This window comes from Rhipicephalus sanguineus, chromosome 8, assembly GCF_013339695.2.
Source record: "Rhipicephalus sanguineus isolate Rsan-2018 chromosome 8, BIME_Rsan_1.4, whole genome shotgun sequence".
NCBI classification, from domain to species: Eukaryota; Metazoa; Arthropoda; class Arachnida; order Ixodida; family Ixodidae; genus Rhipicephalus; species Rhipicephalus sanguineus.
In genome coordinates this window covers 142,818,583-142,846,358 of record NC_051183.1, presented here as the reverse complement: position 1 = coordinate 142,846,358, position 27,776 = coordinate 142,818,583, and the positions used below count along the sequence as shown (strand labels likewise).

Below are 27,776 nucleotides of genomic sequence, written 5' to 3'. Positions count from 1 at the left end.
TTTTTTTTTACGCTGATATTTTATCCGTATTGCCAATTTACCAACTAGTCCAGTTCAGCCTTTGTTACTAGAGTACTGGACGTACGTTCTAACGTCTAAATTTCGGACAGATATCATTGTACTGCCTATTGTAGAAATTTCTTATAACTGAACGTAGTGTGCGAGTACTGGCATGCTTCATTTGTTCGCTTTCAACGACTAATCCACTAAAGCTATCAATTACCTCTGTCTGTATCCCCCCTCTAAACACACACACACACACACACACACACACACACACACACACACACACACACACACACACACACACACACACACAAACACACACACACACACACACACACACGCACACACGCACGCACGCACGCACGCGCGCACACACACACACACACACACACACACACACACACACACACACACACACACACACACACACACACACACACACACACACACACACACACACACACACACACACGTTGATTTGGGCATGATTGGAAAAGAACGTATTGTTGGGCTAGTCGATAAAGCATTTTCAAAAATTATTTCAGCACAAACACTGGGCACATTCACAAACGCACGCACCCACACACATCCAGGCACACTCTTCCACGAAGATTCTTGGCAGAAGCGCAAAAAAGACAGCACGTGAAGTTTTACAGGCTCTTTTTTCATTAAAATAGATGAACATCGCTGTATAAGCGCGTCATCGTTATGTTTGTTTCCCGATGAAATTCAGTTTATCACTTTTAGGCTCTCGGAAAAAAAAAAAAGTATGTTCTTGGTAATATGTGCACTTGGTTTCGCTGGTGTTAATGCGCGAATGTGCCACATGATGTATATATTTGAGCATTTGTGCCATGAAGGAACAGTTGGAAGTGAGCGCTGTACGTGTTTTGTGCCTGGGTGTGTGCGTGTGGGAACGGGCCGTGTGTTTGCGCTCAAATGAATTTTGAGGTGGTTTTCTATTTACATACATTCACATACAAAGTGATTGTCGGATGCGCTGACGAGATTTACGCATGCGACATTAGCCGTTGCTCTGGATATATATATTATCTCCAGTTGACTATCTTATATCACGCAAGATGTATGTACATGTGAAAGCTTTGTCGTTCGTCAGTTACATGTTTTTTCCTTCATGTTATTTACCTTATTTCATGGACGCATGGCGATCCAGATCCTAAACGAAGTGCCGGAGCGTGGCAAGATAATCGAAAGGGAGTGGTTTAATAATGAAGTAATAAACGCGTACAGCCACGATGGCTTCGCGAACCTTTAATACACATTTCATCGCCGAGCTCATTATGCGCGATACAAGTGTTTTTTTCCCGCACTACACGAAGATAACAATCACTTAATCGTCCGTCGCATCGCGGTTCGCAAAAGGATTTTTCATACCTGGACGTGCGCGTGTGCGCACGTGCTAGCTGCGAGCATTCAGTGAATGCCGCCCAGCTTTGTTGATTTATGCGCTCGCATTCATCTGTCGCTACGTGGTTGCGCTGCGCTCCGATGCGTCACGGTTCAGCGCCTCAGAAAAGAGAAATCTCGCCCTAATTGAGCCCATCGTGGGCCATAGTACATTGTCTTTTTTTCTCGGCGCGTGTGTGATTCATTTCGCCATCTTGCGATTCACTGTACTCGTGCGCGCAATTAAGATGGAGAGCGGTATAAAAGGCCAACGTTGAACTGCTCTCTACATATCTTGTCGTGCCAGTTCGGTGCAGTGTCGACTAAGCAGCGTTGAAATGTGCTCGCGAGAACGGCGAATATCTGTGAACGGCGAGGTTGAGCTGAACGCATTGATGGTGTAGCCGCACATTGACGGGTTGATTGAACTTAAAGGGGCATTATATAGAAAAACGATTTTTATCGAATTAGTAAATTGAAATTTCATAATACCGAAAGCTGCGAGAACTCTCTTGGTAAGCTAGAAAACGCGCAGAAAGAAAATACAGGTGGTGACACCGTCTTCAAGTGCCCGCACCAATCGCCGTGACGTCATAGATTTTGGCGGCGTCTCCTCGGGCCTACGTCATCGTTTGTTGCTAAAGGTTACGTTGTGTTCTAAGAGACACAATTTCTTAACATACGAAGTTTAAAAAAAAAACGAGAAAAAAATTGAGCCATTGTGGCAGCACACGCAAAAAAATACTTCGAAATTCGTGACGTCACACTGACGTTAACCTCTTGATGTTTCGGCGCCAAATTCAAACTTGAAACTTTATCCTCGATTTCCCCTTCCGATAATCAACCTACGATGACGAAATTAGTGACAGTGAAGTTGCCAATAAAGAAGTTATCTGTGAAAACTGATTTAATATTTCACTTCCCATGACAGCTGTGTGAAGCGGTTCTTGAGGAGTAGGCGTCTGGTTAATCTTGACAGGTTGGAGTGGGCAGGTGGTTTGGAAAAGGTGCCGATGTAATCCTATTCCCTTTCGCCATGTGTGGGGTAGCGAATCTGGCGCGCGAGTGCTTCAGCTCTCAATATTTCTCTTCCATTGTCTTCCTCTGCTTCTCTGTACGCGAAACACTTTCCAGGTTACGCCCTCACGAACTTTTTCAGTTTCGCATGGATATGTACCGGGGGTTTCAAGAAATCGGTCCAGATTTCTCAAAAATCGGGGAAATGCGATATTCGTTCGACGCCTTCAGAATTACTTCTCTAGACGCAAGCATCTTAAGAAAGCCAAAGACATCGTTTGGGACAGTAATTGAGGAAGTTAAATTAACTTTTTAATTAGGGTAGTTAGGCGTTTATGTCAAATGCGAGAATTCAAGTTCTCCATGCGAGGAACTCATCGCAGCTTTGAGATTTCGACAAAGCGGCCTCTATAATTGTTGTGGCTTAATGAAATTCAACGGCAGTATACACATGCACACATACAAACGTACATAAAAGGTGGTTACACCCCCCTCGCCTTCGGAAAAATATTCCTCGCTGCGCCCCTGCTTTGCGGAAGTATTTTGCGGCTGTCTTTTTAACTTATTTATTTACAAAAGTGACGTCATCTCAGCAAAATGAAATTTTCGATTTCTCTACCTCTAACCATTTCTCTCGTGTGGGCTTTAACTATGCGCCTTTCCTTCGTGCTAGACTACTTACACCACTGCAGTCGACCGAAATCGCCTCAAAAGCAAGCTTTAATGACAGCATTACCAAAGGTCGTCAGCTGTAATACTCGTCCGCAATTAGGAGCGGCGTTTTAATCCCACGTTCTCCTTTGCCTCCCGGGCTGCTGCAAAGATTCGCTTTCTGCTCGCCGCATCTTATACGCCGTAATGATCAGCATCAGCGTGGGAATGAGACGGTGTTGTTTACAGCCGCTCGCTTCTCAACTGCTTTCTCGCGTTCTGATCGGAGGCGCGTTCTCATGCGTGCTCGCCGTACATCGTGGCACGTGTTCCGAGACGAGAACGGGGCCAGTGAACGCTGGCCGCCATATTTTCTTTCATTCCAACTGCTCCCTATGCTGTACGAACGACGGTACTCGCGGCGCCGCTTTTAGAGTTTTAGCCGTTGCTCTGACCTACACCGTTCATGCACGTGCGGGCTGAACAAAAGGGGGTGTTGTATTAAAAAAGGTCCTCGCCCTTATACACCAGAGCACGCCTGTCTCGCACCCAGGCTGCTGGCGAGCCGAGCGGATACTCTCGCACCCAGACGCCGGGCTGACCGGGGCTGCCAAGGCGCGCGCGGGCTGCACCAAGTAAACAGGACAAGCTGCAGTTCTGAGGCTTTAAAGTGCGAAAAAGTGCCCGTTCACGCCGCTTCAGCGTATAAGAGCTCGTCTGGGCACTACTGCGTCGTCTTTGGATGCCAAAACAAGCTGTGCAACAAGAGGATATTAGCGTTGTCTGCGACGATTACGACGCGCAACGAAAATAGTGCATGTGCGGTGTTTTCAGCTTCGCCGCGAGTGGATAACTGTGATTCAAGCAAAGAAACTAGGAGCCGAGTGAAAATGCGCGAGTAAGTACACTAACAGCGTGTATTCTGCAGTGTGATGCCCACCTATTTCATTCTGCGAACCTAATTTGCGTGACACGCAGCTGGGTTGAAGGCAGGCGTGAGCTTTGTGTGGGGGTGCACTTCATACCTTTGAGCGTTTCATTTGACGAAAATCTAGTGCAAGGTAGTGCGTTCAAGCACAAGCAATCAGCATGCTTTGCCACTTTCAACGTAGTATTAGGCTTTAGTGCTTTTGATGGCATCCACGCCTTCGAGATTTCGTCTTCAAAAGGTAATAAATGGCACGGTGCTCCTCAACAGCTGGCCAGAATTTCGTGCTTTCGTTTCAGTGTTTGATGTCCTCAAATTTATTTGGACACGAGGCATCCAGCTGCACATAATACATATATTGGCACGTAAGTAAACAGTACTCGCGCCAGTGTCCTTTACGTCGCAGGCGTAGCTAACTGGCTTAACTAAGAAAGAGTAGCACAGTTTCGCTTGTAAAGCACCATCGTTACAAGATTAAAATCGCGCAGGTAGCTTCCAAAAGAGATCGCTGAACGATACTTCAGGTCATACTCTCTGATAGCACGCTTTTGTGAGCAAGACGCATTATTGTAAGAGCGCCCGTGATACAAAAATTACGTTCCGCGAAACTACCCGCAAAGCGTACTCTAATTATTACGCGATGCATGCTGAAATGATGAGCTTTCACAAAACTTTGTGCACAACTTGTAATATGGGCAACAAAACGTCGTTTCACTCTTTCGCGATCTGCACTGCAATTACGATTCACGCGTACTACAGCGAGAACGTTTTTTTTTACAAATGTAACAGCGTACGTAGCTGACGAGGTTGCCTCCGCAGCCCACTCAGCACGTACTGTATACATTGTGGACTTGCCTGAGCAAGGTGTTCTTGATGTTCCGATAAAATCAGCGAAAATGTCCAGGCTAGAAAAGACGCGAAACACGCTCTCCGACGGGCTGAGTTTCGGAAGTTTCACGTTTGCTCTGTGTAGCGTCTGCTGGCGTGGCAGCCCGCGCGTGTTGTTTCGTCGCGTGTGCGATAGATGGCGCGACGTGCGATACAAATATGGCGATGCGCATGGAATTCGCGGTGTTCTGGTCTATAGCGCTCGTCGCTCACTTCTGGAGAGGTCTATATGTGGCGTTTCTGGTCGGGAACCAGCTCGCTGTATGGCGTTCTTATTTGGCAGGTTTTATTCATTTGCAGTACCCTCGGGGTATAAGGTGCACTATAAAGGGGAGGGGCATGCATAGCAAAAGTTCAGCCAGTTCTGCGCCGTGAGAACCGTCGCACAGCAAAGCTGTAACGCGGGTGTTATTGGGATGGGCTAGCGAGATCGCGTGGTGTCTCAAATCCGCCGCTATACATTTCGAGCACCACAATCATCGTCATCATCATTTCGCTTCATTTATGATTGCTTCCTCCCCCCTCACCAGACATGCGTGCCGCCTACTGGTCATACCAGTTAAATTTTTTAGGAGTCTTTTTCTGGATATTCGGAAAAGAGAAGGAAGTGCTTGGAACAGAAACCAGTGTCACTCGGTGTTCGGGACAAAAAGAAATAATAGCAAAAATTAAAAAAAATTGCGCAGCTTGCACTGAGTCTCGCATGGCTGTGGCACAGCACAGCTCCTCGGCACTCGCCTGGTCCCGCATCGACTACGTGCATTCACACGCCGATGCACGAAGCGTTCACGCGATGACAGCGTAAATCGCGAGCATTGGCTAGGTATCCTTCGGTTGTATTGTTTTACAGTGAAAGCTGTTATGAGATCATTTCACCGGCCGTTTTTTGCGCCGTAGTTGTCCGCCGCCGCCGCCGCCGGTGTCCGTAACCAGTATCGCTCGAAATAAGAAAAAAAAGACGAAATAAGAACAAAAATCCCAGGATGGAACGAGGTTCGAACCTGGGCCGTCTGCGTGGGAGCCCAGTATTCAACCTCTGAGCCATGCCGGTGCTTGAAACTGCTTTGCAAAAAGGTCCTATACAGGCTTCATGTCGGGAAGGAACCACATTAGCAAATGCAATATAGAGTGGTAGAAGAGTAAAATAAGCACCAAGCGTCGCACAACGCGAATTCTGTAACCAGGCGTCGCACAATGCGATTGATTGCGCAACGAGTAGGTTGTTGAATGCTTCCAACCCATTACAAAGGGCTCTGCCATAGTTCTTCATCGTCATCAGGCACAGCATCAATAAAGTGCGCATAATGCCTTACATGCGTTTAGCAGGTACCAACGCTCTCCGTGGAATGACGAAAAATGGCACAGTGCCTGCTGCCCTACCTCTCAAAAATTACAATGATTTATAGCGTAGTGGGTTCCTCGCAAGTGCACTTGTATTGGTTGCCAAGGAAGCCCATAAGCACATGATCCATTTCCTCGGGGTCTCAGTAAAATTACAATGATTTATAGCGTAGTGGGTTCCTCGCAAGTGCACATGTATTGGTTGCCAAGGAAGCCCATAAGCGCATGATCCATTTCCTCGGGGTCTCAGTAAAGTTCTTCCCCCCCCCCCCCCCCCCGTCTCTCTCCCACTTCAACGTATGTTATACAGCATGACGGGAGAGGGAAATAGCGACTGGGCGTCACCCAATGCAAATTACAAAACTGGTGGGCCGTTTAAAGCTTCCAACCCATTGCAAAGGGCTGAGCCACAATTTATCGTCATCAGTCGTCGCGTCAACAAAGTGCACATAATGCCTTACAGACGTGTAGCTGGTGCCTCGCTTCTCCGCAGAATGACGAATAATGGCTTAGTAGGTGCTTCTCAACTTCACAAAAATTGTGATTTATGGTGTAGTGGGTACCTTGCTAGTGTACTTGTATTAGTAGCCCCAAGAGAGCTTACAACGGCATCTAGAAATGCCGCTCTTCCAGCTTTCGCTGTGACTGTGCTGCGGTTTCAGCGCAGGCCTGGCGTTTTTTATTTCTTCTCTTTCTCTCTATTTTCCGCTTCCTCTTTTTTTTTTCTCTCCTTCTCTTTCTGTCTCGATCTGTGTTTTTCGATGTCTTTTTTGGGCGTGTTTCTTTCTATTTCTTTTTTTCTCTCTCTCTGTACTCGTTCTCTCGACCATGCGAGTTATTGCATCCCACGCCGGACCAATCGACGCAGCGGGAGACGCGCGCCGAGCACACGTGGTCGGGGAGCGAGACAGAAGATGACGAAGCAAACGCGCCGGCATGATGATGATGTTAGTCGTCTACACCGCGCACCGTACAAACAACGGGCATCACAGCTCTGTTGTAAAAGCGGCTTATAATGCCACAGATGTTACTTTCATCAACACTTTTCCTTGCCGGGGCCGTTGCATGTCAGGTGTGTGCGTGTGTGTGTGTGTGTTTGTGTGTTTGTGTGTTTAAGGAATGTAGCGATGTGGTCTTTATGCCTTCTGCCCTCTCGAATTCAACATGGTTCCTCTACCTCGCCTTAGTTCCGAGCCGAAAGAACGGCACCAAAATTAGTGTCGCGGATTTCTCACGTACCGTCTCTCTTGACGCGCGTTTACGGCGTTTCCCCGGGAATTAATGTCCCGCGAAGTCCACGGATCGTGTGTCGGTAGATGCAGGAGAGGGTGTAGTCCGCAAGCTGTAGTGTATACTTCGGGAGTCCCCGGAGCCCGTCCGTGAGGCTTGGTTTACGCTTGACGCGATAAGCGCTGTCGCTCGTTACACGACGCCGCGCCGTTAACCATGGAGGTCGAGCGAACGTCAGCTGCGTGAGACGACGACGCCGACGCGAGCTTTTTTGCACGTCGACTACGTCTCGTCTGGCCGCAGCGGATTTTCCTTCCTGGAGTCGAGTTGGGAGCTTGGCGTGTTCGATGGTAAATACGACATCAACTGCGGCCATTGTGTTGCGTAACGCGGCAAGGTGTAATCAATGGCTTTGTTTCGTTGCGCGTTGCACTGATCTTTTTTTAAGAGGAAAACTTTAAATTCCTCATCAAACAGGAAAAGTAACCGTCGGCTTCAACACGAGGGATGCAAACAACGTCACCCTACGACATCATCATGACGTCAGTTCGCCATATTTTGTGAAGTCATAATGACATCACTGCTACGTCACCACAAGACATCGTCGCTTGGTGAAACATGGGCCGATCCCGGAAGCACTGCAGAACCACGTGGTGTGCAGAAAGCTTTCAGAAGTGGAGGGGGGGGGGGGGGTAATACAGTCGACCGAGACGATGGGGTAGAGGCAAATGCATAAGGGACTGGGTTTTTTTTTTTTTAACTGTCATGCGTTTGTAAAGGCAGGGCTGTCAACGACCTTACTGTGCAACTGTTTATTGGGCGGCAATCTGTGGCGCTCTAAGAAATGTCGCTTAGTTTTTGAAGGAGCGCCGCGTGGAGCGCCGCGTTGACAGCCAGTGGCAGCTTCCAAACGCATTCTAGTGTTTGGTGCGGTGCGGATGCCTCTTTATTAATTACTCGTCCCTTATCTGTTATATTTGAACACCGTCGCCGTGCAACGTGCCGAGCATGCAACTGCAGCTGAATATTCACAACTGCTGAGTGAGTTATACACGGTCTGTCCGTAATGAGACGGGATCTGACAAAAAGAATTTACTGATCCGATCGGTACACGTTATTTTTCCAGCGCTATTCCCATGCTGCAAAGGCTCCGTGAAGGTCATCTGCCGTGAGAGACTCCATGACAGTATGGCGATGCAAAGCGGCGCTTCTGTGTGCGGTGCAGAGAGCGCATGCGCCCGCACGAAAAAGTTATCTTCGAGAGGAAGGGTGATAATAAAAGTTCAGTTGTTGTTTGGGACGCGAGTTGTTCACTTGCGCAGCTCTGCCGAGCGCGCGTCTCAACATTGGTGACCCGGACGTGATTCGAACACGCAGCTACCGGAGTGTCGAACCAGCCGCAACATGGATTCAACATCCACGACCGACGCCACTCCGACAGTCTCAGCAGTCGACGGTAAGCTGCCCCCTTTTTGGACTGCGGACCCCGCACTTTGGTTCATACAAGTGGAAAATCAGTTCGCAGCCAGACGAATCACCGCAGACCTTACGAAATACCACTACGTAGTCAGCAGTCTGCCGCCCGCCATAGCCAGTGAAATCAGGGATCTGTTGCTCGCACCACCTGCCGAAAACGCATATGCAACACTAAAGGAAACCCTGGTTCGCCGAGTTACGCCCTCCGAACCACAACGACTGCAGCAATTGCTTCGCGGCACGGAACTCGGCGACCGCACTCCTAGTCAGCTTTTGCGGCACATGCAACAGTTGCTCGGCGAGACATCAACCACGATAGATGGAGTATTGCTCCGAGAACTTTTTTTGCAAAAGTTGCCTTCAGGCGTCCGCATGGTCATCGCGGCCTCAGAGCACAAGGATTTAACCACAGCCGCCGAACTTGCTGACAAACTGGTAGCAATGACACCGCCCACACCCATGGCTGCCGTGCAAGCGCGACAGCCTCTAAACGAACTTCAAGAGATGCGTGATGAGATTGCTCGACTTGCCGAAACAGTATCAGCTTTGCACACAAGCAGGAGGGCGCAAACGATAACCGAGCCTGACACGCCGCTACCGCAAAAGCAGCACGAGCATATCTGCTGGTATCATCGGAGGTTCGGAAGTAGTGCGCGTAAATGTGTCCCACCGTGCGCGCACTCGGGAAACGGCCGCGGCAGGCACTGAGGGCGACCAGTGCTACTACGTTGCCTCCAAGTCGTCCCTCAGTATTCTTTATTACCGACCGCAACAACGGAATACGTTTCTTAGTTGACACAGGCGCCGAGTTGAGCGTTATACCGGCGTCACAAGCTGAAAGAAAGAAACCTAGTACATCGCCCTTGCAAGCTGTCAATAACACGGTGATAACAACATATGGCCATCGTTCACTGTCGCTGAACTTCGGTTTCGGCAGAACGTTTAGCTGGGTGTTCATAGCTGCTGAGGTCAAATTCGCCATACTAGGCGCAGACTTTCTCCAGTTCTTTGGTCTGTTGGTCGACGTCCGCAACAAACGGCTTCAAGACCCTGTTTCTCGGGGAGCGGTACAGGGCACGCCGTGTTGGCACCCCCCTATCAGCCCGGCCTTGCTTAGTCCGGCTGGAGAAGCATACTTCACTGCAATACTACAAGAGTTCCCAGAGCTGACGCGACAGCCACAGGCATTCCCAGAAGTAAAGCACGGCCTCCTGCATCACATCGAAACCACAGACCCCCCGGTCTATGCCCGACCACGGCGCCTGTCACCCGAGAAGCTGCGGTTGGCTCGACAGGCGTTTGCCCACATGATGGAACTCAGGATAGTACGTCCTTCATCTAGCTCATATGCGTCACCTCTTCACATGGTCCCAATATCGACAGACGGTGATTGGCGCCCATGCGGGGACTATCGAGCGCTGAACCGGGTGACCATGCCAGACCGTTACCCACTCCCGCACATTCATGACATGACATCCTTCCTGCATGGTGCTACCATTTTCTCTAAAATAGATGTAGTGCGAGCATAGCACCGGAGGATATTACCAAGACCGCAATAACAACGCCGTTCGGAATGTTCGAGTTCCTACGCATGCCTTTCGGCTTACGCAACGCCGGCCAAGCTTTTCAACGGTTTATGGATGGCGTTGTTCGTGGCCTCAACTTTTGCAAGGTATACCTCGATGATCTTCTGATTGCTAGCAGCACTCCTGAAGAGCACGAGCGGCATCTGCGCTACGTACTCCAGCGACTGACAGAGAACGGCATCGTTATAAATACGACAAAGTGCGTGTTTGGGGTACCGACACTATCATTTTTGGGCCACAGCATTTCAAGTGCCGGAGTACAGCCCCAGAAGGACAAGGTGGAAGCAGTACGGCAGTTTCCACACCCGAGAAACCTCCGCCAGCTTCGAGAGTTCCGGGGACTAGTGAATTTCTATCGTAGGTTTATCCCGAAATGCGCCAACATCCTTCACCCTCTCCACAGCCTACTTGCGGCATCTGGATCTAAGGCAACTGCCATTCAGTGGAACGACCAATTCACACAAGCATTCCGGATGATTAAGGAAGCTCTCGCAAATGCTACCATGCTCACGTACCCGCAGCTGGGTGTTCCTCAGTGTGTTATGGTAGACGCCTCCGATGCAGCGATTGGAGCCGTGTTGCAGCAGAGGGTGAGCGGAGTGTGGCGACCAATCTCCTTATTCTCCAGAAAACTGAGCCCGTCCGAACGAAGGTACAGCACCTTCGGTAGGGAACTCCTGGCCATATACGCGGCTATCCGGCATTTCCGACATTATGTGGAAGGACAAGAATTTTTTGTGCTCACGGATCACAAGCCACTCACCTACGCATTGCGCGCGAACTCCGATTCTGGTGCGCACGTGGCACGGGAGCTCCGCCAAATGTCGTACATCGCAGAATTCACGACAGATATACGCCATGTTAGTGGCACGGATAATGCTGCTGCCGACGCTCTTTCGCGCGGTCCAGTGAATGCCATCAGCCTGCCGAGCGGCGTGGACTTCACCACACTTACGACGGCTCAACGCAGTGATGGAGAATTGAAGCGTCTACTGACGTCCCCAACCAGCGCCTTGAAGCTGCAATGGTTGGCAGAACCCACAGGATCCGTATGCTGCGACATGTCTACAGGCAGGGCCCGACCGTTCGTCCCCTCGAACCTCCGTCGCAGCATTTTTGACTTGCTGCACAGCCTGGCGCATCCCGGGATTCGAGCCACGCAACGGCTGTGCACAGCGAGGTTCGTGTGGCCAGGAATAAACCGGGATGTCCGACACTGGACACGAGAGTGCCTCGCGTGCCAGCGCTCCAAAGTTCAGCGACATACTGTGACCCCCTTGGGATCTCCCAAGGGGGTCACAAGGTTGTTGGATGGCGGGAACACTGTCGAAACGGGAACCTTTCAGGCTTCCATTGAGCTTTGCGAAGAGGGAGAACTCTGCCGGGCTCACACCAGGGCTACGCAGTCGACTGAAAAGAAAAAAATTGCAGTCGCCTTCGAGTCGGATTACGCAAATCCATGAAGACCGCGTGAGTTATTATATGATTGCTACTTATCAAAAAAAAAAAAAAGGGAATACACCTCTCTGCCATAATTTCCACGCACGTGAACCGAAAAGGCGTGCAGCCAACGATATCACACTTCGTTACATATAGTTCACTGAATCTAGCGATAGGCTTTTGGACTGTGCCTTCCAGGTGTGTTAAAAAAAAAAGAAGAAAAAACCCTGAATGTTTCTCTCTACTTATATCGTTTTCTATTTTGTTTCTTTCGGGCATGTAATTGAGCTGGCGTAAGCCTTCTATACGCACACGCATGTCGTTCCGTCGTTTCGAAACACTTCGATAGAGTCGTCTTCGAGATGCGATCTTCGTTCGGGCGTGTCCGAGCTGAGGAGGGCCCGCCGGCCCGGCCTTAATCTTTGTGAAACGTCCTGCGCGGACAAGCACAATGCTAAGCCGATAAGGTACGAGTGGGCGGTACCGGCCGTCCCCTTATCGGCGTTTCCTATCTTGACCGCCAAAGCCAGCACCAAACAAAAACATCGCATGGAGGAGGAAGATTCAATGGTGCTTTGTTTGTTCTTACGTTGTTGTGCGGCGGTCGCGTGCTCATTTCTTCGGCGATGTTCTTTCACGGTCGCCTGTTTTTTAAGTGTTTGTTTCCCTTAATCACCTCCCCCTCCCCCCTCCAGAAAGCGGCCAGCTGGAACGAGACCCCGTGTTGGGTGTGTCCGTTGAAGAAAAGAAAAGAGCAAAGGCAAACCATACGTTCCTTCGTGTAGTTGCGATAGCATCTCTTTCTTTTCATAAGGGAGTAGTGTTCACCGCGCATGCGTACAAGGTTGGTTGCGGAGCTGACATGGTTCCGAAACATGAAATTGTGAGTTCGGCCCAGTATTAAAAGTGTGTGCGATCCACTTTGGCGAATCGAAATTCCGCGCGCGTGCGCAGTTCGTTTGTGCTCTGGGAAACGGTATACGCGTCGTCATTTTTAATCTTCTGGTATACTGGAAGTCGTACACCACTATTCGCTCTATCTCTCTTTCTTTTTTTTCTCATTGTCTTTTTGTGTGCTGCTTACTTCGAGACCGTTGCGGTGAGTTCGACGGGAAAACGCAACAGAAGCGGGCACTCAACGTAGCTGGGGAATGTCAGCATAAACGCGGAACGTGCTTAGATTTAGAAAGTTGAAGCGCCCCTAAACATTCTAAAAAGACATTCTTGTGGTGTCCTGACTTCTTTCTTGTGTCCTTGGTTGCACGCCCTGTCTTTTTAGAATGAATATTTTCCAACTTGCTCAGCTCTCTGTTATTCTAAGCCCCTAAACAACCTCTCAAAATACGAAGAACGAGCTCGTTATTGTCTCCTGGCGTTTCCCATCTTTTCGGCACAATTTCGTGACGCCAGCAGTCTTCACGGGACGTCATGAGAGAACAAGCTCTCGATTGGTCCATATTCCAGGGATATATATCAGTTGTGAATTGCCTGCTACCCTGCGCTACCCTGCTTTGCCATGCAGTTGTGAATGCCCGTTATGACTTGTCTCGCATGATTGTTGTGCACGATCAAGTGATTTCACTTCGTTGTGTGCGTGTTAGACTGCGCAAGCGGAGATAACAGCGTGCGGGCGAAAATCGCGGAGTCCTGATAGGCTCAACAGTGCTGACATTATTACGAAAAAATAAGTGGCGATGTTCAACCAACCTTTATGTATGTTCGTGCGTGTGTTTCTATGTGTGCGCGTATCTACACACATGCAAAATTGAAAAAATTCAGGGGGCTTAAAACCCCGTCTCTCCCCCTGGCTCTGATGAGGAACAGTTTACACGTACCTAACCTATTCACTACTACTCACGTTATCAGGGCGTCCATCTGGCTTACGGGAGGTAGATGGTTGGAATACCGGCGACAACCTGTAGTTGAAAGTATAAGATGCCTACGGGAACTGGCGCCCCGTATTTTACGGGGACGTATCAAGGCCTTCGAGCTTTGGACTCTTCCGTTTTCGGTGGCTGAACCGCATTCAGTCTCGCGCGCGTGTATATTTACTTGCCTTTTCTAAAGCCACCGAGACACCGCTGCGTTGTCCTGAGTGATTGTGCCGTTCTGCCGCTGTACACAATGCCGCGTGTTCGAGGTTCGATTGCACAAGAACGTGGCCACTAAATGCATCTCTGATGTTATCTATAAAACTAACTTTGTCATTTGGCCGGTCGTACATTGATCAAACCGGACGGTGCTTCAATGAACGCGTGCAGAACACAAGCGATCTATGCGCACTAGATCGGGCGGTAATTTCGCCTTACACTGCAAGAACTGCGACAGCACGAGCTCTTTTCCTCGGCTGGAAATCGAAATTATTTTCTAAATGAAAAACGAGAACCGAAAGAGAGGTCATCGAAGCATTCTTCATCGCAAAAAGAGGTCATACTGCGTTAGTTCACCCTCATTACCGTTATTCAACAGGAACAATCGATTTCATAGATGAGCACATCAGGACCCTTCCGGGCTCCTAACGCGCACGTGGTCTCGCTGCATTTTTGCAGCCATGTGTAAGATTATCTGTGCGATTGCTCCTTGTCATCCCTTATAAACGTTCTACCTTCAAGAAAGAGAGCTGGAAGTGTGCGCTTCGTGTGTGCGTGTGTTTCTATGTTCTTACGTGTTGTCTTCGCGCAGTTTAAGCTTGTCTGCTGAATCTTTGAACCAGCTAGCCTAACAACATGCCACACTTCGATTCCCCGCCCTCGGATACCGCATTCCGAGGACGCGCAAACGTCTGCATATGCCGTGTTTTTTTTTTTTTTTTTTTTTTGCAGGTACTCCCACTGACCTTTCATATCCTTTCTCTGGCTTTCGTACATTAGACCTCTCATTTCTTTCCCCCCCACGCGCTTTGCTTTCACGCAGAGCCCGCGCCAAGCGAAGGGAATCGGGGTCGCATCATGAAAGTAACGCGTCATGCCGTCTATTCGCTTCCAAGGAGTGGCTCGGATGTGTGATTTACTCCTTTGCACGGCTGTGCTGCCAGCTTCCAGCGTGAGTGGGCGTTTAGCGAAGGCAGCCAGTGTGAGTGGCGTTGGCTGTATGGTCCGCTGATCAACGGCCGATTGTTTCCTCGCTTATAGCCTGCCCTCTCATTCCCGCGTGTTGTCGTAAGGCGACGTCTTTCGCGCCTTCCTATAAGGGACAGGAGTACGGAAAGATGAAAAATGTGTGTTTTTTTTTTCTTTTTTGGCTCGTTCCCCTGCCATGAAAGGCTGGCGTTTTCGAAGTTGTTTTTCGTAGCGGTGCTGTAGGGTATCGCCTTCTTCATGTTAAGCGTTTAGTTCCTACGGAAAGTTTGATACTTCCGTGGTCATTATCTGCCACTTTCAGCGCAAGAGCTTGTGAGCTTGCTAGGATAGACACCAACTAGCCCCGGAACAAGTTGTCCTAAAGTTCTGGGCTGTTTTTCCTAAGGTTACGATGGCCCTTTATGTGTCAGCAGTGGAGTCTTCAGCGAGCCTAAACAACGCTGTCGCTTTGCACTGTGTGATTAAGTGTGCTCCGAAGAGCAACGATAAACAATGACAATATGATACACTGCGTTTCTCAAATATGAAACGGAAATGTTTTTACAGTGAAAGGATGCCTCGTTGCCAAGAAAAAAAAGTCACAAAAGGAGAGATCGGTGGTAACGACGCGTTCGTCTTGCATCGGCGGGCCGTTTACGTTATGGTGTAAGATGTAGATATCTTACAGTAAGGTTAGTTGCCTTTTGAAATGAAAGCGATGATTGCATTGCATCCTGCGAAAACCAAGGACTTGGCCTGACGCACGTTTGCATGATTTATGCCGGAGTGACCAAAATGCGAAATTATAAGCTGAAATAAATGGCGTCACAATGACGTCCGCACGCAAGAGTTTTTGCCGCTAGATTCGAAAACGAGAGAGTTGGCACTCATTATTTACGCTAACTAAATTTTATTGATGAAAATGTGACTGTTAAAGCTGAAAAAAAAAGTGCCCTAAGAATGTAAATTTATCTAATGTTAGTCCTTAGTTCTTATTTGGGGATTGATCCTTTTTGCCCTAAAAATGGCACTCATAATTGTTTTTAATACCGTAAGCGCCCTCTCGCGCTTTTGATCCTACTCAAAATGCCACTATGTATGCACACTGCTTATGCAGCGCATTCATTTTTTTTTTTTTTCATGTCTCTCAGCACAACAAACGGGAGTACGTGCTGCTGATATTTGATGTCAGTAACATATGTAAACTAAACATGATGTTGCGTTCTTTATTACGAGCTCGTTCCAGTACAAGACAGCTGCTCGATTAATATTATCCCCTCTCTGATTGTTCACAGGCGGGACTACGGCCAGAGGCTGTACTCATCTCTGATCAGCGCCCGAAGCCAGAGCAAGCCAAGCCATGACTGAAGACCGGACCAATAGGCGGAGGCCAGCAGTGCGCGTGTGTCAACTGGAAACCACGTAAAGGAGGGAGGGTGCAGCTTGCCTTCTGACGTCACCACATCCATCGTGTGCCATCCATTGCCGGCCTATCAGCAGGATTTACACCGATGTCCAGTGGAGGACCGATTGTGCGGACGGCGTTCGCGTCCAACGGCGGCGCTGCCTCCGCGGCTAGGAACGGCGTTCGCAGCGCCGGCAGCGTCAGGACCGGCCACGGCGTCTCCGGCGGCGGAGGCTACCCTCCCTGGCGAAGGGTCAGCGGTGACTTCTGCCTCGACCTCGCCAGGGAGGACAGGCACGCTGCGGATGCGGTGAGTATACGTCTGTGACTGCACCGGTTGTCCCGAGTCAAAGTGTGTCAAACCCCCGAGAAAGTCTGTAGGTACCGTTTAGTCTGTAGACTCGCCTCTTTCTACGCATTAGCGCTCAAGAGTACTGTCCAAAGTCTCCTGAAGAACTCCTTGCGAACTCTGTGGAAAAATCGATACGAATGTACACCGCCGTCTTTGAGTATCTGCATGGGAACTACCACTATATGCAGAGTTTCACAGCCGTTCGGTCGTCCGTAGTACCGCGTATTAAAAATAAATGAAAGCATAGGCCTAATGAAGCACTTAATCAGGGACAGTTCTTCGTATTGGGAAAGCTCGTAGCACGCTGTAGCATAGCGAAAGCTGGCTATGCGGTCGATGTTGTACAGAGCCCTTTTTGTTTGGGCCATGCAGCCCTAGGAGAACAGTATAGCCACAAAGGTGCAGCAGTGTTGCTGGTTTCTGAAGGTAGCTCTCCTGTACATCGCTGATGTTGAAGCAATGGCTAGGGTTAAAGCAATCCTGTGCAATCGCCTCTTAATGGATCTCGCAGCGCCCATGTCTGCTTGCGCGTGTTCACGTTGGAGAGCTTTAACTCGATGGTGCATCTCCGAATAGGATTGTTGCCTGGCCTGGCTGTTCCTGTTCAGTTTGAGGAGGCATGGCCTTATTATATATCGTACGCCTGAAATGCAGATGATGTATAGACGGTGCATTTCATTCATTCATTCATTCATTCATTCATTCATTCATTCATTCATTCATTCATTCATTCATTCATTCATTCATTCATTCATTCATTCATTCATTCATTTGTAGGTTGTGAAACCCCGCTGCAACAGTGCGACTGCGGCTCACCGTGCCCGGGACGTGGACGAGTTTTACCTTCGCGTCACAAAACGCCAGGAGGAGCACCTCATCCCGCTGAAGGAAGACCTCGCTGACTGGCTCAACAAGTCACTGGGTGAGTGCCCACACCACTGCTCGCCTTCAGTATGACGTGCGCGTGTTTATTTGGGCCGAGCCCAACGTGAATTCATCCTTAACTATAATACAGCACCTAGAGTGGGCTAGCTACCATGGAGTCCAGGTAATTAAGTAGATACGTTGACGAATTGGCGCTCCGCTGAACCTGAGGCCCAGCCATACCTGAACCTGCCCTGCAACTCGACCGGACCCGGTGGGCGGTCCAGGCCAAAGGGTTCCTGGAATAAGGAACCCTCCCACCTTCACTACCTAGCCATTCTTCAGCAAACGTTTTTTTTTGTCGATCTTTTGCGACGTCGACGTGCGTCTAACTTGAAACCTTCGACATCTAAATCAGCCTCTTGACTGCGGCTCTAAAGACAAGTTGCGTTCGCACTAGGTTTCAGCGATACAACCAGTGACACTAGCTCGCGCTTGCTCACGGGTTCAGCGCCACCTCTGCCAACCGGGGTGATATTCGCCGAAGGGCGTGTAAAAGTCAAGAAATTTATTCGCGCACCCGAGTGTTCGTGATGAAGCTATCTTCCCAGATGTGTAGCAGGTCACCCACACCATCAAAAACCGGTCCCAAGGACATCGTACCGGCCCTGTGTACGCATGCTCCATCAAAACGCTGAAGCGGGGCTCAACCTAATAGCGTTGATTTGTGTTGCTAGCAGATATTAGTAAGTTTAGTCTTTCGCTGTAGTTGCCAACTGACCAGTTACCGAGTAGTCCAACTTTATATTGATACGAGGCCCGCATTGTTCTAGGTTTTGGACAAACCGCACTGGGCACAGTAATTTATCCTGTGAGCTTTTTTTTTCTTAAACTCGATATGCGATGGAGTCGGACAAGGTTCGGGCTCACGTGCGCGGTGACCCGACCGCGTTCACGTGCACTTTCTCAAGCGGCCTGCGATTGAGTCAGCCCACATTTAGCAGCCCGGCTGACCCAACTCGGCCCGACACTCCCCCCGCCCCCTTTTAGCCGAACCTTGCTTTTCACACCATGTTTGCTGCCAGCTGCTGTAACAGAGCGATGTGCCATGGAGCGCTTCTGATCATTGACGTTATTTGTATTCACTGCTAAAAATGACATCGTTCACGGCGGTGTGTGGCCTCAGTTGGCTATTGGAATGCAGTTTATGTTGCCGCAGGCGAGATGCGTCGTATGCTGCCGCTGTAACTCTCTCCGGCTGCCACTGGATCGCAGACAGATCTATAGTAGTGAAAAGGCCTCTGCTAGCAAAGACTGAAATTAAATGCACGGTACTACGAAGCATGCCGTGTGTCCAGGCCACCGTGGTCCAGACTGTATCACCAGCGTTACGGTGCAGTACCTTTACAACGAAGTCACCTACATGCCGAAATATCTTGAACGTCCGGAGCAGCATGGTTATCAAGGCGTTTTACACACTCGCTTGGAGCACCTCGTTTCTAACCTCATTGCCCTAGCTCTTCTTCTTTTTCGTTTTCTTGCGTCATTGCTGATAATGTAACACGAGCGATGCAACTTGGCAACGTAGAGCAACACTCTGCAACTGCCATGGCTCTGGCCCGGTTCTCAGGCCGTTGATTGCGACGCCGCGTTCGTCGTTTGGAAACTGGCGCGTGTGTCGCTTCTCCGTCGAGTACGTGTAACGTGTCGTCGACGTTGTCTTCGTTTCGGAGATAAGTCGGCGACACATTTCGGCGCGCACTGCATTGCACGTGAAGTCGCGTAACCGCGGGAGCGTTGCTGGGAGAGGAGGAAATGGTTGCGGGGCAAGTAAGGCACGTACGTTGGTGTCGTTGGTGCTCGCCTTTCGCTGTGGGCGTTCGAGAAGCTCTCCTCTTCGTCTCTTGAAAAACGCGCTCTGCTCCCACGTGTCTCGACCCGTCATCGCATACGTGAGGGAAAAGCAAACACTACCGTGGGAAGGGCGTCGTTCCGATTTCAAGACGTTGCATGTTTGGAATCCCCGCTCCTCACGCGGCTGTTGGAAAGTTTGCAGCGCTAACACTCCGAGGTTTGCGTGCGCATAAATACACAATTAAAAAGAACGGGACGATGACCGCCGCCGTAGCTCAATTTGTGGAGTATCGAACGCGTTATCAGGAGGTTCTTACTTAAAACATTCTAGCGCTACATTTGACGAGGGCAAGATAGAGAAGTACATGTCGGGACGGGTGCTCTACTTCTGTCATGTGCTTCTGTCTTGTCCTCGTCAGATATAGCGCTACAAGGTTTAAGTAGGAATATATCGCCAACTAGCCCCGCAACGTGTTTGATTGAGTATCCGAAGGTTGTACGCTCGGCGCCTACCAGCGGCAGGTTGTCTCTTGGTCCACTTTAGTTTCCTCACATTTATATATCGTAATTACTGCACCACACCTAAGGCCTACAAGTAATGTCCTCCACACTTTCCTTAGCTTGATTGCCTGTTGTTTTCATCAGGCTGTGTCTATCAAAGAGCATGAGCCCTCGATCTATTCCCCTTCTCTCGTTCAGATGTTGCGTATAATTGCAAGAAGGGAAGCTGTCGGCGAGGAGCTTTTCCTGATAACGCACGAGGCAAACAACACGAGTAATAAGAAAGTGTACAAGTGATAACTTGAAAACTCAAGTTTATCATCAGTAAACACGCCGTTTCACTTGTCAGAATAGCGTGGAAGTCATTATTAACCCATTTTGACGCTTGTGGATGGGAGAGAAATAGACTTCTTAGCTGCCTAGATGTGCTTACATTTAGGTGCGTCTTGAAGGACTTCAGGTGGCCACAGTTCTGTTCTGTTCTGTTCTGTTTTAACTGTTTTGCTGTGGAGAGGTTGAGGTCCATATTGCCTCGGCTACTCCATATCACGAAGTTCATCAAGAGTCTTACATTACTGAGTGTGCGCCGGTCAAGTCGTGCTTCCTGACTGATGGATGGTTCGGAGCATTTCTTACGATACTATTTACACAAGAGGTTCGCGTTTCTCGATGTTGTTCCGGAACGAAGTGAAAGCACTCCGAAAAGCACACCACGCTTTCTTGCGGCGGGGTCGTCAACTAAGCGAACTGTGAGGTTGTATAGCTAAATATATATAGAGCAGGAACTCTGTTCGGGACAAAAAGAAATGAGGAAGAGACAATCGCTAACCTGGTTCGTCGTGTCTCCGTGCTTTCATTGGATACCTACCGGTTCGTGCTTCTTTCTTCTTTTTTCCTTCTTATTTGTCCCGTGATAGTTTAGGCTCGCGAGCGAATGGTCATGCGCAATTACACGCAAGTCAACTTTCTAACTGCACAGCACGTTCACTGCCTTTAAACGGCCCTAATGCATTTACGACGCATATGGTACGTCTCTTTCGTATTGATTGACCGTGGCGCAGTCCAGTCGACAGGACAGCGCAGCTTCTGACAGCAGCGAGGCTGCAGCCGCGCTCGCTTGATCGCTCTCGTGTATACGCGTGAAAATGGCGAGGAAGGGCGCGGACGTTTTATCGCGCCCGTCTTATTGTACGTACGTCGGCGGCTTCGTCTACCCCGAAGGCTTTTCATTTCCTTCTCACCGGAGTCGTCGCGCGCTTTATACGCCTTGTTGTGCTTCTATTTTGGGTTGCTTCGCCGCACTCGGGCCGGCTCATCATCGTTCGGCCACGGTCGCCGCTACATTGTGTGCACCCCGAGTGCCGCGCTGCTCATGTAGCCCGTTGGATCGCGAGTGTCTCTTATAGACGCCGCTCATCACGGTGTTGTAGTGAGGAGTCAGCGGGCCCACAGTTCGGTTCACCAGCGCTCAGATAGCTTATTCCATTGATCTAGTTGGTATAACATAGTTACCAACTAAATTGTCTTAAAAATTAAGACGCAGTGTCGAACACGACTTCTTGAGTGTCCTTACCCGAAAGCGTGGACCGGTCCTGTTTATTTTATTCTCTTTTTCGTCTTGGATAGGGGAAAGAGCGTGACAGATAGATGTACGTGCCCGAAGGCCGCGGCTTCGCATTTCCGATGGAGGCTAATATGCTAGAGGCCCGTGTACTTCGCTATAGATGCACGTTAAAGAGTCAAGATTATTCTCGGGACTCACACTATGGAGTGCCTCATAATAATATCGCGCTTCTGTCAGGAAAACCCCAGAATTTACTTGTCTCATTTCAGGTATAGTAAGCTGGTGGGCTGGTCAATGAACCCTCTTCTCGGTAATCTCCATTGATTCCACGAAAAAAAAAGTAATGTTATAAAAAAGTGAAGAGAAAAATGCAAGTAAGACGTGCTTGAAAATGGGGGCATAGAACACCCACACACACAAAAAAGAACATTATAAACCAGGAATTCAAACTAGCTCCGCATTGCGAAGTATTCACCCCCTTCCTCCATTTTAAACATTGCAATTATATAGACGTTCTAGCTATTTATTCCGGTTACTTTATTTCTTGAATCGCGCTGCTCTTTCAGTGCGCTTCAGTCGTAGTGCCCAAGGGATTATGCCTTTATTCTCCCGTCCCTTGTTTCCAGCGTCTATATCTTCTCAGTAATGTTCGAGGAAACGAGCGTTTAAAAACGAAACAAAACAAAAAAAAATGCTTGAGCAACGAGCCGGCAAGCGTTCGGAGCACGGTCTCACGGCGCCCGCCACGCCCACCTAATATCTTATTAATGAACAGGAAAGAAGGGGGAAGTGTGGGGTGGGCGGGGAGGGCTTGACCGGGAATTCTGTCGCTGGTGTCGTCGCGCGAAAGAAAGCCGATCTCGACGCGCGATAAGGAAGCGGGAGAAGGTACAGGACAGGCCGCACAGTAATTTGTGTTACGACCGAGCGTCGGTGGAGGCGTCGCCCGCGAAATATCGCACTCGCGTAAAGTTCCCAGACGCGACTCGTCTGCGCCGGGAGGGGGGGGGGGGGGGGAGGTGATTCTTAAAAGGAAGAAGGAAATGAAAATGGAAATTGGGTGTGGAGTGCACGATGACACCGAAAAAGGGAAGCAAGGGCACGGGAGATGGAGAGAGGGAGTTTGTGCAAGTGGGAAAGGGTGGTGTCGAATGAGAAGGGAAGGGTGAGCGTCGTGTCTGAGTAGTAACATGCAGTAGCGCCTTCGTGACGGCCTCTCAACCCGTCGTGATTAGTTGTATAAGGTGTAAGTTGTATAACTTTGGATAACGGTGGTGTCTAATTGTCAAGCCAGAGGAAGACAGCGGATATTTGTATTTCTTGTTACGATAGGCATTGCTAGTCAACACGAGGTGACCAGTTGCTGCCTTGAAGAATACCTCTTCTAGAAACGTCTCCAGCGACAACCCGTGTTCAAGGATTTTTCATCTCTTCAAAAAGGACCATCGTTACACGACTTTCTCAACCGATATCGATCAGTTCGCATACACAAGTCGTCATAACTAATGACTGTAAATTTCTCCAAAAGTTACTATTTTGGGGAGTGGCCACGAGAGGTAATGAATAGTGGGGCTGAAATAGCTCTTGGAAATGCACACACCAAGATGCTCTGTTCGTCTGTCGGCTTACTGTGAAAGAGAGCTCCGCTTTCTATACAACGAGTTCATAGAGTAATAGTGTACATGAGAGAGAGAGAGAGAGGCAGAGGCTAGGTACATCAGGGAGCTAGATTTGTAAAGTATGCTAGATTAGTATACGGTTTGCGACGCTTGCTTCTTGCAACTCGGACTGTTATGCCATTCGTGATCTAATAGCTTCACGTGTGTGGCACTTTGTAGCGTAGGGAAACCTTGCACAATATGCTATAGACAAGCATATATAGTGCATGCTCTGCAGGATAAGCATGGTGTGTTTAGTGGCGAGCTGCAGACGCCTCCCGTGCGCGTTTTGCGTGCCGCCTGCATACAGGAGCATTCATTATGCCGGATAACTTTTTTTGATTTCATTGGGAGAAGCAGCTCATTTGATTTCTTCTGATGTATTTACGGTCGATGACGTTGTATAGTAGAAACTCACACATACACACTGTGACAAATGAATAAACGTTGTAATGTGTAAATGTATTTGCATTTTCTTCAAGAAACAGGTGCTAACAAGAATATTATATACAACAATGCAGGTACAGGAACTGGCGTAATCTTGGATTTACAATTTTACCGAAGGGCTACTGACCGGTCATTCATTGGGAAAACCTGATCGCGGTTTCACTATCCTTCATAACGCCGATTGTTGTCCTTTTCTTTCTTTTTTCTAAAATGGGTAAATGGAGTCGCAGCACGATCATGTCCTTATACAGGCACGCTAAAAGGAAAAACAATTTGAAATCCGTGACGTCACCATCGGAGATTTCGGCAGTACATTTAAAAGTGACTTTTGGCATTGATTTTCTCATCTGTTAATAAGCCTATGGTCGTGAAATTACCGACAGTCAAGTTTTCGGAGTTTAATTTATGTTTTAATTAATTTCGTGTTTCACTTTAGTGTCTCCTCAACGCGAATTTGCGAACATCCTTTCCCGCTCTTCCTTCCGTTTAAGTGTCGCGTTTCTCGAAGCGGCACGTCACGCGTGTCGAAGTTTGCTTATTCACCGAGAGTTCTATTCCGATCTCCCCTGGTCGGCACCTTCGCGTGTCGCTGCACAGCATTACTTTCTCGCTGCCGTCCGGGGTTTCGGGCGCGGCGTTTGGGCATCCCGAGAGGAGTCTTTCCCGGTCGTTGCCTCGAGGGGGTTGAGCTCACGCTGGTGACTCACACACACGAGAAGGAGGGGGGGATGAGCACAAGAGGGGTGGCAAGCTCGTACGGCGTCCAGGTTCCTTCGCGGGCGGGTTGCTCTGTCGTCGCATATTTGGGCCTCTCTTTATCTGAGGCTGCACACAAAAAGAGATAAAAAAAAAAAAAAACATCACGCGGCTGTGTGACTTGGGGCGGCCGCTCTGTTTCTCGCTATCCAGGTATGGCAAAGGACTAGGAGGAGTGGGAAGATGAAGTCGTCCGTGTTGTTGTTGATGTTTTCCTCTTGGGAGGCGTCGTTGTGTAGGCCACGCCCACTCGCTGCGCGTGCCTATGTTGTCCCTCGTTGTGTTAGTCGCTGATGCGTGTCTTAGTGCGGGCTGCTCTGTTGTTCCATGTTTGTTTGTCCCGTCGCTAATGCGTTTTTCGTTTTCTCGGTCGTGGCGACCATTAGAAGGCGGGGGGACGATACGTGCCGTAGATCGTTCCTCTGGTATTTCCTTCCTTTCTACTTTCATGTCATTCTATATCTCTGGCTGCATTCTGCATGCCGTTTGAACTACACTGGAAGGGGGGAAAAACTAAAAAAAAAAAACAAATTGTGAGTAGCTCTGGATTTGTTGGCTCATACAAGTGACCGTCGCCACCAGAGTGGAGATTCGGAATAGTTTAATATTCATGTTTCACTAATTTGATTAATTCGATAAGTTCCTCGTAACTCCCTGGACTGTTACGTGCCTCGTTCTGCACGCTGCTCTTAGACGCTAATCGTCCGCCGCGGTGGTGCAGCGGTTACGGTGCTCGGCTGCTGACCCGAAGGTCGTGGGTTCGATGCCGGCCGCAGCGGTCGCATTTCGATGGAGGCGAAATGCAAGAGGCCCGTGTACTGTGCGATGTGAGTGCACGTTAAAGAACACAAGATGGTCAAAATTTCCGAAGCCCTCCACTGCGGCGTCCCTCATATTCATATCGTGGTTTTGGGACGTAATACCCCAGATATTATTATATATGTTAGACGCTACTGAGCGACGAGCAAGGTTAGGGACTCTACGCATGCGTGGGGATTCATGCAAGCTTTTGTTTGTTCTTACAGGCATGACGGATAGCATGAAGTGATGTTGGTGCCTCCGCATTTTTGTTCGTGGTAGTTTGTTTTGTAACAGCACTAGCTGTCTTTTTTCTGCTGAAAACCTTGAATTAGAGTTCGTAGTTTCATTTAGTCAGTGTGCACACTTGAATTGGTGGATGGGTGGCTATAAAAATGTCCTTATAAAAATGGGAAAACAAGCTCTGGAATTTAGAAGCATGCACTCGTTGAAATGATAATCGGCATAGCCAGTACAATTCCATGGTAGTGGTAAACACGTACGAGCAAAAGCTAGGAAGTTTAAAAGGTACATGTACTTAAAAAAATAATGAAACTTCAAATCTTAAAAGTGTAATTTTCAGCCTAAGAGATCAGTGCCTCAGGATCGTTGCACGTCGTTCGTAGCGTTTCATAATGCGGTATTGTATTTGGTATTATTTGGGCTATCAAAAACTCTAATTATTTTCACTAGCTGGCCTGCATTCGGTGGCTCAAATTCATTAACTCAAGCTTGCATCTGCTTCATGTGCGAACAGGGTCTTCGGCTCTCATTTTCGCTGTTCGCCATGTTGAACTAAACGGACGAGCCCATCTTTATAACCATTGTGGAATTCCACTGCCCTTTTTTTTTTGCTGGAATTAATAGCTAAACCCCTTCGGGAGGGGACGTCATACTACTTTCATCAAAGCAACTTTGTTACGGGGTAGTGGAACGCTTAAACACGAGGCACGCTCTTGCGATTACTCCTAGCAGCTGGCGATTTCCACGTGGAGACGTTCGGGAGCGGTAGAGCGCGGCTCGCTTTCTCGGCCGGCGAAATTGAAGCGGGTGTGGGCGCGACCTTCCAATGTCGGCAGGTGACGTCTGGGCGTCGAGAATGCGCGCTGCCCCCTCCTTGGCCTCTCTCGCTTACGAATACGCCAAAGGTGCACGGCGGAAGTCGGGGAAGAGGCCGTCAGGAAGAGCGCAGATAAGGCTGCGGCCGCCTTCGTGAATGGATGCAGCTTCGAATTCGCGTTGCGATGGGACAGCTCCTCGCGATGCTTTGCTGTGTGCGTAGTGTGCATGATTACTTAGCGTGCCTTTGTGTGTGTCTGTGCTTGCGTACGTCTCGTACACTCCAAATATCCCAACATGACCGACGTTCACGGGAACATGAATTATTGAGGTGATGAGACACCACTGTCAAGATGGGAGCCGACACAGGAAAGACGGAGTGGGATAGGTCGAACGAACAGGAGAAAGTGCCTGGCCAGCCTGTCTGAGGCACTTTTCGCCTGTTTGTTCAACCTATCCCACTGAGATGATTAGAGACTGTCGAACAGTGAATGTCGCTGGAGCGAACGTTTCGACGAGAGAACTTGTCGAAAAAGCGGTGCAAGGCGACCAATGTCCACACCTTCGTGCAACTCATATCCGTTGCCACACAGAATTCACGACTGCCTCTTCCAGCGCAGCTGATTAGTTCAGACGTTCGCGACTGCGATGTTGAGCACCGAGCGACTAAGCCAAAACAGTCGCTTAGCGACCGAAGCGGCCATTTTCGACTACTTGCGACCAGTCGCTTTGCGACTAACTTGGTCGCGCAACCGGCGCTAGTAAATTGTACTCTGAGAACTTTAATGTCGTTAGTTTCACCGTCATAGGTTTATTAATAGAGGAGAAAATGAAGTTCTAAGTATCATTTTTAAATTTCGCGGCGGAATCTCCGTGCGTGACGTCACGGATTTCAAAGCGTATTTATCGTATTTTGACGCCATTGGCTCAATAGAATTTCCTTAAACTTAATATGTTAAGTGTACGGTCTCGTCAGAGTGCCATATACTTCATTTTTACCGATTAGGAACTACGTAGGTCCTAGCAACGTTACTAGAACAAACTCAGTTTCAAAGCTCCGTATCTCCGCCAGCGGATGAGGGTGGTCCGAACGGCGGTCGCGAGAACTAGCGGCGCTGCAGTTCCGTCTTGCGCCACTATCGGCGCGTCGCCTGCTGCCACGGCATAACGCTGCGGTCTGCCGCGCAGTTGCTCGCGGCAACTGTGCGGCAACTTTCTTATTGTACTAGTTAGGTGGATACTTAGGTGGATATGCATAAGGTCGTCTGTATGCATTGGCCTGCGTGCGTTGTTCATTGGTTGGCTAAGAATCGATGTTCGGTCTATATTGCCACGCCCACTTGTTTTATATTGATGTATTCGGGTTTGTCCAGCAAGGACGGTTATCAACGCTCGACGCTGTCCGCGAAGCAGTGTTCGTGAAGCTTCGCGATTGTAGTAGATCGTTTTGGTAAGATTGCGCGCCGCACGCGAATATTCCAGCTCTGTC

General features: G+C 49.1%; 1 protein-coding gene across 1 annotated transcript in view; it reads left to right on the top strand.

Annotated features, from left to right (window-relative positions):
• LOC119402372 (GAS2-like protein 1) overlaps positions 1-27,776 on the top strand; it is a 254,228-nt gene that overhangs the window by 85,593 nt on the left and 140,859 nt on the right. Inside the window, exons 2-3 of the mRNA XM_037669506.2 lie at positions 16,325-16,744; positions 17,564-17,708. Of these exons, the coding sequence (XP_037525434.1) occupies positions 16,541-16,744; positions 17,564-17,708 (349 nt within the window). The 5' untranslated portion in view covers positions 16,325-16,540. The remainder of the gene's footprint in view (positions 1-16,324; positions 16,745-17,563; positions 17,709-27,776) is intronic.